Below are 11605 nucleotides of genomic sequence, written 5' to 3' on the forward strand. Positions count from 1 at the left end.
TAAAACATTATTAAATTAAATGTTGTCACTGTTAACATTAGTTAATGCACAATGAACTAACATGAATAACTGTGTTGACATGAACTAACATTAACAAGGATTAACAAATGCTGAAAAACTAAATTCTTCATTGTAAGCTAATGTTTGCAAATGAATTTACTAATGTTAACTAATAGCACCTTATTGTAAAGTGTTACCACGTTACTTCCTATAGGTAAACTTTAATGCCCACAATGACCAAACCTTAATCTGTGCACGCCTTATAATAAGCTATATTACACTTATCTAAAAGTATAAATATACACCAGAAGGTATATGAAAAGAAAACGGCATTGGAAAACAATATCTGATCATGCTTCAGCCACTTTAATATATATTCTAATAGTATATTAATAAAAAATTATACAATATTACTCATAAATTACATTAATGTTACAAAATCAAAGAGAGAAAAACACACATGCACGTTGACAAAACAGATCACATTGGTGAAATCAAAAACGGGCCACATAGACATAATACCTGAGGTAAAGCTCTTGAATACACGACATTTTACAAAATTATTTACAATTGTGGAAAGCAACACTGAGCTTTCAAAAAACAAATAAATCATTTAAAAAATGATCCACGAACAGCTAGATGATCATCTGTATATCTAGTATGCTTTTGTAAACAGAAAAGGGTTTCATCAACAAAACAAACTGAAGTAAATCATAATTTAATATCAGACCAAGGTTTGAGACGAGTGCAAAGGCTTATTTGAGTGTCTCATTTTAGGAATTCATTTGTAAAATAACTACCAAAACATTCATTTAAGCAATCAAAAAGTATTCGTGAAAGGCAAGCCTGTATAATACTGTATACACTTAAAGAGTCTTAATACAGTCGCTCCGGTTAGCGGAGTTAAATAATAAACACTTAATTGATGAAAAAACGGAAATAGAAATTGAAATGTAAAGTATAAAAATCACACAGGCATTTAGTTGGACAATACAGCCTCTCATTGCACGATAATCATTGAAGTATAAAGTATATACTGTAAAAGCGTTTAATAGCTTGTTGCACAACAGAGTAAAAGTCAATGAAGTAGTTTGACATCTCAGTTATCTGCTGCTGCTTGTGGATGTTGTCACTTTCCATTTCTAAGACTCTGGTTGGTTGACATTAGTAGGAAAGAGGACCTCCACTGAGAAGCTGACCGTTTTGGACTGGAAAATACTGTAAGTGTTATCAAACCGCAGAACATCTACGAATAAAGAGATCGATATTAGTATATGAATTGTCATGCATTTAAGAAAGTTGTTTGTTTGTATTAATGAAATAGCTCCTGTACATACACACTCCTGGTTCTGGACAGGTGAGAGATCCATCCTCGGGTACCAGATGTGCATTGTAGCGCTGATTTAGCACAATCTCCTTCATCTGTCCAGCCTTCACCCACTCTCCCGTCTTTTTCTTCAAATAGACACCAAAACCTATATCCGCACCCTCACAGGAAAACTGCCACCTGAAGACCATAAACCAAAACAAATGAATATGAAGAATATTATATGTTGACTATAGAAATTGAGCGATATTGGCTTATGCTCTTTCATAATGCGGTCTGCTCACCTCAGCGCACAGTTTGGCGCGAGTATCTCATATTCCGTTTGGTGAGACGAGCCACGGCCGATCGTCACGCAGTGATCGTAGTCCGTTTTAATGGCATCTCGAACGTAGTAAGACCTCGGTACCTCAGCTGCGAATGTAATCTGAAAAGAACACGCACATAAAACCAAACTTTACTTTGGTTGAATTAGGTGTATTCGTTTGATAATGAAATAAACAAAGGCCGATGACACTTACAGAAACATCATGGGTGCAAAAAGAAAATAGCCTGACATTTGATTAGTACAGAATTTACTGGGATTAAAGACATGCAAACATAAAAAAATGAAGATGGACGGGATGAAAAAACAGACAGTAAAGAAGCCGGATCACACAAGATTTTAATTGGGAAGAAACGGGAAGCTTTTCAGATTCAAAAGTTAGTAACCAGGCCTCTTATTTCAAGAGCCAGGTGATCACAGAATACAATACAACACTTAACATGAGTCACAACGAGAAATATTACTTCGTAACCCATAACTGATGTATAAACAAAACAACTCATAAAACCTCAAATACGATGCACGATTTGTTTGACAAACGTTTTCACAAAAAGAAAAAAATTCACATTATACTAAAGACAAAAATGTCCTATAGTGTGACAGCAAAAATGTCGAAAACAAACGAAGATCAATCTCTATTATGCTATTTTATTTTATATTATAAATATAAATATTCATTATATAAAATATGATTAACAGATTGTTTTCAAAACGTTTGCTATGTAACACCATAAGATACATGGTATATTTGTCGTGCATAAATATGTATCTATACATCCTTTTTTATTACCCACAATCCCTTGCACAGAAACGTATTTACCTTTTTACCTTCTTTTACAACTTCAGAAACAGGTTTTTGTGATTAGAGCAAGATGCCGCTACCCCAGATTGTAAATGCAAGTACATAAAACAATAAGGAATTTAAGGAAGTGATAGTTCACCCAAAAACGAAAATTATTGCAAACCTTTATGACGTACTTTCTTCCGCAGAACACAAAAGAAGATGTTTTGAAGAAAGTAACCGATTAGCGTTGGACCCCGTTCACTTATATTGTATGAACAACACGAAACCAATGCAAGTGAATGGGGTCCAGTTAACAACAAAATATCTTCGTATGTGTTCTTGCGGAAGAAAGAAAGTCATACAGGATTGAAATGACAAAAGGGTGAGTAAATGATGACACCTTTTTTATTTTTGGGTCAACTATCACTTTAACAAGAATTTTACGACTTAATACAGTGTCCCATTTCTGGTGTACAGTCTACTAACACACTCAGAAGTATGTACTTGTGTAGACGAGACGTGCAGTATGTGAATTAGGATTTGCAATGCTTCTGTAACCCACTCAAGAAATCATTCTGTTTTTATCTGTTTAATAATTTATGAATTTCGTGCATTGCTGTCGTAACCTTATCTGCTGTCATCTATCTTATCTAGCTGCATTTTAACCTTTAGCAAGTTCTCGTATGAAAGAAGTGCTCTGGTTTTCATTAAGGTAGATTACTGGTTTCAAACTGCCGTCCACCTCACACCAGAAAGAAAACAAACACGGTACACACATGTTCCCACACTGCAATGTGGAATATACATTACAACAGCCAAAAGAATCCCAGGTTTTTTTTTCTTTTTTAAACCATTAATAACTAAGTCAAAATAAACAACTACTACCTTTAACACAAAATGCATTAATCTGACGGAAAACGGACAGAAACACTTGTGCAACAAGTACGACAGTCTAACAACAACACATCTAAATATTAATCCACTTTAGTATTCAGAACGTGGCCTCGTCTGCAGTGCTTTTAAGACCTCCAGTCCTGAAGGGGCAGCGTTACCTGTGTAACTACACACAGAGACAACATGTCTCAGTTCAGAACCCTCCTTTAAGTCACGATTCTGCATGTTATGAATCTAGAAGTGTTACAATATATCGTGGCATGATATACCACAATACTTAAAAATGATGATCTGTGTTGTAGAGCTGGGTCAAATATGCAAAATATAATATCTAGTGTGATCCTACGTCAACATGCTTTAAATGTTATGTTAATTTTATTATTAGGTTCATTCTGTTCGATTAAACCTTAAACGTTGACAATTCTAAAACAAGTTGTATGTTATTCCAAATGGTTTATGTTAACATTTTGTGTATCACTACCCCCGCTGTGTATAAATCCTATGTATCCATGCCCGAGCACATAGTACACACACAGGAGTGCTTTTGTTAACCTAAAAATGTATTTATGCCGTTTAACGCTTATAAACTGCTCCTTCCCCCATTGTAACGGGCATTTGCTCTTCACACTCAGGATTTGCAACAGACAGAATCATAACCACAGTGCTAAAACAGATTAGCCATGTCAGGAATCCAAAGCTCCAACCTTGCCAACGTATCAGCCTATAACCAATGAAGCAATGCGACGTGCTCTGGTCCAGCATCAAGTGCATCATAATCACGTTTATGATGCAGTTCAAGACAATTCAATCATTAAGATTAACATAACCTCATTATATAGATGAACTAAACCGTTTCACAGGTTCACTGCATTTATTTGTTTCTTCATGTCGTCTTGGCAAGCTGAAGTTTTGCTTTGGGACATGAACGCTGTTGAACTACATACTTGTGGTTCTACTTAGCAGCACATTTGAAGGAATGTATTTACAGTATTGAGTTTCTTCGGGTCAACCAGGTGACTATGTTCCTATAACGCAGGGGCTGGTTATACCACTCTATTTAAACAAGCAGGAAAAAAACTATACGTTGAAGTAGGCAAATACAAAACAAAAAGAATGCTAGAGACAGACAAGACCGATACTAGCGAATAACACATTTCTTATTATCATAAAGTCTTACAAGAATTCTGTCGATTGAACTCAAATAAAAAAAAACAGGACTAAGTATTATCAGCAAAATTCAACTACGAAAAAATGAAGACTAATTTACTGACATTTATCTGACAAGTGCCAAGAAATATGTTCAAACTAAAACTGAAAAATGAACAAACTAAACATAAATGTCGAAAGCACAAACTTAAATGATAAAAAAAGCTAGAATTAACGTGTAAAACCAAAAATAGAAGCTAATTTGAAACATTTATTTAAAAAAATGTAACTGTAAATGAAGAATTTGTTTCAAAATGAGATAACTCATGTTTTATTATGTTATCGTGTTTATATTGTGTTAGTAAGCTGTATTATTTTGTTATCATGGCTTAAATCAAACAAACCAACTGCAGTTTGATTGATATTAATTGGAATGCACAATAACAAAACATGGTTTTCAATAAATTAAAGTGATCTCATTTTGGAAATAAACTCTTCAAATATCGACTCTTTCTACTTTATAATACTACTGAGCTTGCAGGAAGCAAACTATGCAAAGTATTGACTGCTGCCAAAGTGAATTCTACCAGTCATAAACATTTTAACCAGCAATAAAAGTGTTCTTTTTCATTTTTATTTATTATTATTAATGAGAAGATCCGGCAGTAGCGCACATACGTCACACCTCCAGTATTACGAAATGGAAATGGTTATGCGACACTCGTGACTCGCAACTTCCTGAATGTGACATTCCATTAAAAAAGAGAAGTGAAAATAAATCAAAACTAAGAAAAGCGGGACTACTACACCACTATACCATGTCACTCACCCTGGTTCGACATCTGGGGTCACCATCAGGGTCGGTCAGTTTTCCTCCATAGAACGCTGGAAGCTCCTCAGGGGCGATGTATTTCTGCAGCACCTCCTGCCAGTTTGCTGAAAAGTCAAAAATAAATAGAATTGTGGTTAACATTCAGATGACAGAGGTGATTACCACATCCGTGACAATGTTAAGGAGTTTATACCGTCTGTATTTATAAACGAAAATACCCAAACAATAGATACCAACAAGCTTAGAAGGCAAGGGCTGTAGAGTTTAAACTAGTGATAAACCCATTTGTTGTCCAGACTGAATAATCTGCTCTGTTAAAGTGACACATTTACAATATTGACCGTTTTTTAGTTTCTCAATTCTGAAATCAGCTGATATTCCATTCTTGTCAATATAATTAATAGGCAAGGTTATTTTACTTTACTAAAATGAGAACTTTGAAAATGTTGATTGAAATAAAATAAAATATTGGCCTAAAAATTATTGGAGAAACTTTAACTAAATAAAAAATGTAAACGATGCCTCAGAAATAAATTAGAATATGTTTAAGGCACTAAATATTATAATAAAATAAAACTATAGATACCTTATATAGGCATCTTATATAGCACCATAAAAAAATGAAAATATAAATAGCTAAGAATTAATATTATTGCTATTACAAATTACACAAAACAGAAAACCTAACAATAAATGCTCATTTAAAATATAAAAACAAAACTATAATAACTCTGTTAATAGAAAAGTACAAAAACAAATTAAAACAACCGAAAAGGACTCTGTTTGTAATATTTTTAAATAATATGGGGCAAAAACTGTGTAAAATAAGTTATTTTGGGTTTCTCTATTGTTTCTGTTTATATACAGTTAATATAAAATTGACAAAATAAAATTTAGTTTAAGCTTTAAAGCACCCTAACTTAAATAAAGTTGAAATTTTCCATGAATTCCTCAAAAACAATGTACACAAAATTCCACACACTAAAAACCTTTACATGCAACTGACTGACATGAACACAAATAAAGCACATTGTTATGACGTTAAAAGTGAGACGCGTATGTCAGCTTACATCCCAGGACGACGACTTTACGGCGAGTGTCCTCACTCAAAAAATGCTTCACCAGATTATAAGCCACAGGAAACAGTTTGGGTGCTGCAAAAAAATATTGCTGAGATGTAGATATATTGCTGAGATGTGCACACGTGATAAACCAAAGTATCATGCACGATACACAAGTGCTTGCAAAATAACTTTAACTGTGCACTTTGTGCCATCATTCTGTCCGTTTGATGTGACGTGCTGTATATGCCATACTGATAACATGATAAATGCTGACCTTTAATAACAAATAACCTCTTGAGTCCCTCTGGATAGTTATCCTCGAACATAGTGAGAATCTATGAAAATTGTTTAATGTTAATGCATCAAAACGAGGTTTTAAACAGTCTTCATTTTAATCAAATAAATATATAATATATTAATGTGACACACCTCTCCATAAGTCTCTACAGCAGGTTTATATAGGTGCCTCATTCCCAAACCTTCAAGGTCATAGACCATAGTTATAGACTCAACGTACTTGCCCAACTACAGGGAAAGAATGGAAAAAGGGAATGAAAATACAGTTATGATAAAACAGTTTACCGTTAAATGATCATTTTGCCATTCTTATCTCAAACTCATGTCACTCCAAACCTGCTGTACTTTTTGGTTAAGAAAATCTCTGAACATTTTATCAGGAAGTGTTCAGTAGCTAAAAAACTAAATGGAAGTTATCCTTCATGTCTTCCTTTGGCATTTCATGGAAGAAATGACCACATCACAAGCATGAGGATGAGTAAACAATGACAAAATTGAGATTTTTGGAACTGTTCCGCTTTTGTCCCGGTCCAAACACGCACCCGGGCGCTCTGTAAGTCACACTCCTTCTGTAGCATCTCGCAGTCTCTGACTTTAGACTTGATGAAGTCCTGCTTGGTCGCCGAATGCATCAGACCCTTAGGGTCCATAGGCCCGATGATATCATACCATACCGGGTTCCCATCACGATCGTAGCCGCACATGCCACCTGAGAGATACTTTTCTAGTACCTGAACAAGAAAAAAACAATAGGTGCGATAATGACACCAACAATACGAATAAACTCTTAAAGGGGCTACGTCATGAAAAAGAGCAAATGTAAAACGAAAGCTTTTATATAATTATGCGCGTCATACCTCTGGCACTTGCCACTCTGTAGTGATGGTGTCGACCTTCATGTGTTTCCGAAACTCCATATGCTACGCAATACAAACAACACATGGTTAAACCCGTCGCATAAAAACTATTTGTGTGATTCAGATGTCAGCGTAGCAAAGCATGACCGTACGAACACGCTCATTAGTTTTGTTATCAGGTCTGCGTGAATATAATTATCCACCATACATTCGTCTGCAACAGATACTGCTGTCTGTGCTTTGACCTGAAGTTCAAGGAACACTAGTGACAGGGTTCAGAGATACTACTTGACAAAAGAGGGACCACACATCAACAACACAACGGTAACAGAAAGTCATTGGCATGCGATCCCACATCCAAAAGCAATACTGTAGAAATCTCATGCATAATCTTGGGATCTGATATTAAACGCATCAGTTCAGCAAAAAGAAACAATCACGTGTCGTATAAAACCTGCATATGAGGTTTGTATTGACGTGAGTGAATGATGAGAATTTTCATTGTTAGAACTATCCCTTTTATACTTGTACTTCACTTAAAAATAACAATATAAGAAGCTTGTGCTGATCTGACTCTTAACACCTGGTGTGAACTGCGTCTTAGATAAACCGGATGACATCATTTAACATCATTTGTGAGTGACCCTGGACAACAAAACCATTCTTATCTGAGTCGATATTTCAAAATTGAGATATTGACATAATATGAATAAATAAGCTTTCCGTTGATGTATGGTTTGCTAGGATATGATCATATTTGGCCCGAGGTCCAACTAGGCCTATTTGAAAATCTGGAATCTGAGGGTGCAAAAATCTAAATATTGAGAAAATCGCCATTACAGTTGTCCAAATGTAGACCTTTGCATAACATATTACTCACAAAACAAAAGTTCTAATATATATATATGGTAGGAAATTTATAAAATAACTTCATGGAACAAGGTCTTTTCCTTAATATCCTAATGGTTTTTGGCATAAAAGAAAAATGTATCCATATATTTGGCTATAACTAAAAATGTTCCTGTGCTCCGTACGACTGCTGTTGTGGTCCAGGGTCACATCATTTCTAATGTTATCAAACATTTTTAAAGCTTTTGAGGGGGTCCCACCAATGATGACACACCAAAAATGCCATCTTGTGATATCTGCGTCATATTCAAATTCATCACGCTGGAGAAAAACAAACAATTTGAGACGTCTATTTAATCTGAGCATGAAGGGTGATGAATTATACACAGGGTTACTAGCAATTGTGTAATTTTTTGTCTATGTTTCAAAAGATGTTAAGCTTACGAGACTGACAAAAACAAGTGCTTTTTTATGTTTTCTTTTCCTTCTTCATTCCATTCTATTAGCACAAAGTAGACATGTTAGAAAGTAAAACATGAAACAAAGACTGAATGGGATACCTTGCGCATCATAGCCTCGGCTTTCTGTAGATTGAAATTCCTGGCTGGAAAATAATAAATAAAAGAGACAAATTACAAAGAAGCGAAAGTGATGCAAAACAGAACAGCAAACATAATGTTGCAGGAATTTGGTATTGAATGCTGCAGACAAGTTTATAGGACTTGAACTTAACTTATAGGATTTAACTCGAAAACTGACTTGCAAATTGGAAACCAGTGGCCTAATATTTGTTGAAACATCTGTTGAAAGGAAGGAAGGTGCCCTGACCATGCTAGTCAACCCAGAGATGACCTTCAAGATTTCTTTTTTAACCTTTTTATCAAAGGGATACATACAGTCATCAACATCTGTATATAACAATATCACTTTTACAGTTAAAGTCGGCTTTACACAATTTAACGACTGAATAATTCGCCAATGACACAGTAAAAGTTATGACAATGATATCTTTGCACCCCTTTGAGTTCCTTACTTTTCAACACTGAAGCTACTTACAAAAGAAGGGGTGTGTTGGCGACCTTCAAGACCTTCAATATTTTGCCATATAGCAACCTAAAAAACTGAATTACGCTGCCGTTCACGTTCTCAGCCCTGAGACAGTAAGATATAGTTGATTGCTCTCATTGTCACACTTGTCTGTACCTGACTGGCCTAGAAACACGACTAACCCGCAATTAGACCGAGGTTGAGTCATAAGTATTTAATACTCATAAAGACGATTATATGACAGCTTACAAAAGCTGTCAGTGTTTTCTTCAATGGATATGTCAATCACCATCATCGAACAAAGAATTTATAGGCTGGTCTTTGGAACATGTTGTTACAAACTTGTACATGACAAAATTATAAGTGACGATTGTGCCACGAGGGTGCGGAGAGTCCACTCCAGGTCTGATATCCAGCTCCCAGGCCCGAGCACACGGCACAATTATAGGTATCACAATGAATCATATCATGATAGAGATCTGTTCAAACATGAAATATAGTCGCGTTTCACCGTTGAGAAACTGAAGAGTTAAGAATCAATGTCCTGAGATTTATTCAAGCACACTGGCTTTCAGACAACCGTGTTCTCGCATAACATCTTTGAGCACCTCGATGACATGCTTCATAAGCAAGTGTTTTATCTTATCAACCTCTTGTAAGACACCCTGCCCTCTTTTAACAGCACATATGAGTGTCGCCCCTCTCAAGCGCCCTGCGAGAAGATAACACGGCTCCACAGAACAACTTAAAACCGTCTTACTGTGCAACATTTACACGCGTCCAGCATGCAAAACTGACTGTTTGTCAGCAGCACAAAACTTCTTTGTTAAATGCCAAAGAACATTCACAAAGGCTTCAGTGTGTTGAAATCTGATTCTAGAGGATCAACTTTTTACGTTTGCAGGCACACCAGTTAGTCGCGGCCTTTTTCTATGTGTGCTACTGGTACGGACATGATGCATTACATAAAATGTTGCCAATTGGTATCTCAACAAAACACTACATCACGATTCGATTCTGCATGTATTCATTCACAGCGTTGTGACTTGATATTCATTCTGTCTGCGCACGGATTACTGTAAGATCATCCCTTTCTTAATGCTGATTAGAATTGTGCATGCATGCACATCTACACATGTGTGCTTTGTACTATTGCTCTTTGTATGACATTTTTACATTTACATGTATTGCTTCCCGAACTCTTTGACTAAATGTAAATGTAAATGTATGGACATGTCATTCAGCAGACACTTAAATAATAAAATATTATGCTTTCATATCTATACGTTTTGATGTGGTTCTACATGCATTTCATACATCGTAGGGTTTTGTGAGCATCATCCTTGCATGGGGTTCTATTCAATAGACATCAGCTCTGCATGACATTTATATTATTATTCACCATGATTCATAAATCTCACTCGACTATAAGCAGAGTTGTACTATGAATAAGTTATCCATAGTTTAGCCGTGATATTTGAAGTTAAACTATGGTTGCACTTTTACTATAGAAAACGGGTCTCACCTCGGAGCCATCGGAGCAGAAAGTGGTCAGTCTGAGATGGGCACTGAGGCAGAATGTCCTGAACCTTCTCCCGAAACTGACAAAAGTTTGAGAAAACAAAAGTGCTGATTCATTATGAGTGTTACACAATCATTCACGAACATGCGTTAATCCATCTGTAGTAGGAAACCGCTTAAAAAAATGAAATGATATGAACTGCAAGCTGTTGCTGTGTGACATTGTAACGCTCGTTACACTTTCGGCCGCTTTGATGTCATTCGAATGACAAACTTATAAACCACATACGCACGTCAAGCTTTATCTGCCTGGAAAAAAGTGTTTCAAAGCAAATATACTTTTCAAGTGCGGCATTTGGCCTCTGATAACGCGAAATGTTTCATCCACGTCATTATAGCGCGTTACTCACTAAAGGCTGCGTCATTTCATCCGTAATCTGTTGTTACGTGAAATAAACTCCGTACAACTCACATGTGCCAAAGTCTCTGCCTGCTTCACACTCAGATCTCCAACTCTTCCGCTCATGTTGCTCGAGTACAGTAGAAATAATACTCAAACATTCATCCGGAGACTGACACTGTAAATGATGTGACGTGGCTCCTCCTACCTGCAGCGCCGCTGCTCCGCCGGCGTGGGGCGCTGCTGGACCGCTTATTACAGAACG

At 36.1% G+C, this 11605-nt stretch overlaps 1 protein-coding gene across 1 annotated transcript; it reads right to left on the reverse strand.

Annotated features, from left to right (window-relative positions):
* Positions 1 to 345: 345 nt before the first annotated feature.
* sec14l8 (SEC14-like lipid binding 8) lies at positions 346 to 11592 on the reverse strand. Its single transcript, XM_079449564.1, has 12 exons — positions 11413 to 11592; positions 10945 to 11020; positions 8933 to 8976; positions 7524 to 7586; positions 7209 to 7397; positions 6799 to 6894; positions 6644 to 6704; positions 6376 to 6459; positions 5303 to 5409; positions 1612 to 1751; positions 1338 to 1507; positions 346 to 1246 (listed from the first exon to the last, which is right to left on the reverse strand). The coding sequence occupies exons 1-12, from the start codon at positions 11464 to 11466 to the stop codon at positions 1143 to 1145; spliced, it is 1188 nt and encodes a 395-aa protein (XP_079305690.1). The 5' UTR covers positions 11467 to 11592; the 3' UTR covers positions 346 to 1142.
* Positions 11593 to 11605: the final 13 nt, after the last annotated feature.

This window comes from Barbatula barbatula (assembly GCF_947034865.1).
Source record: "Barbatula barbatula genome assembly, chromosome: 2".
Taxonomy (NCBI): Eukaryota; Metazoa; Chordata; class Actinopteri; order Cypriniformes; family Nemacheilidae; genus Barbatula; species Barbatula barbatula.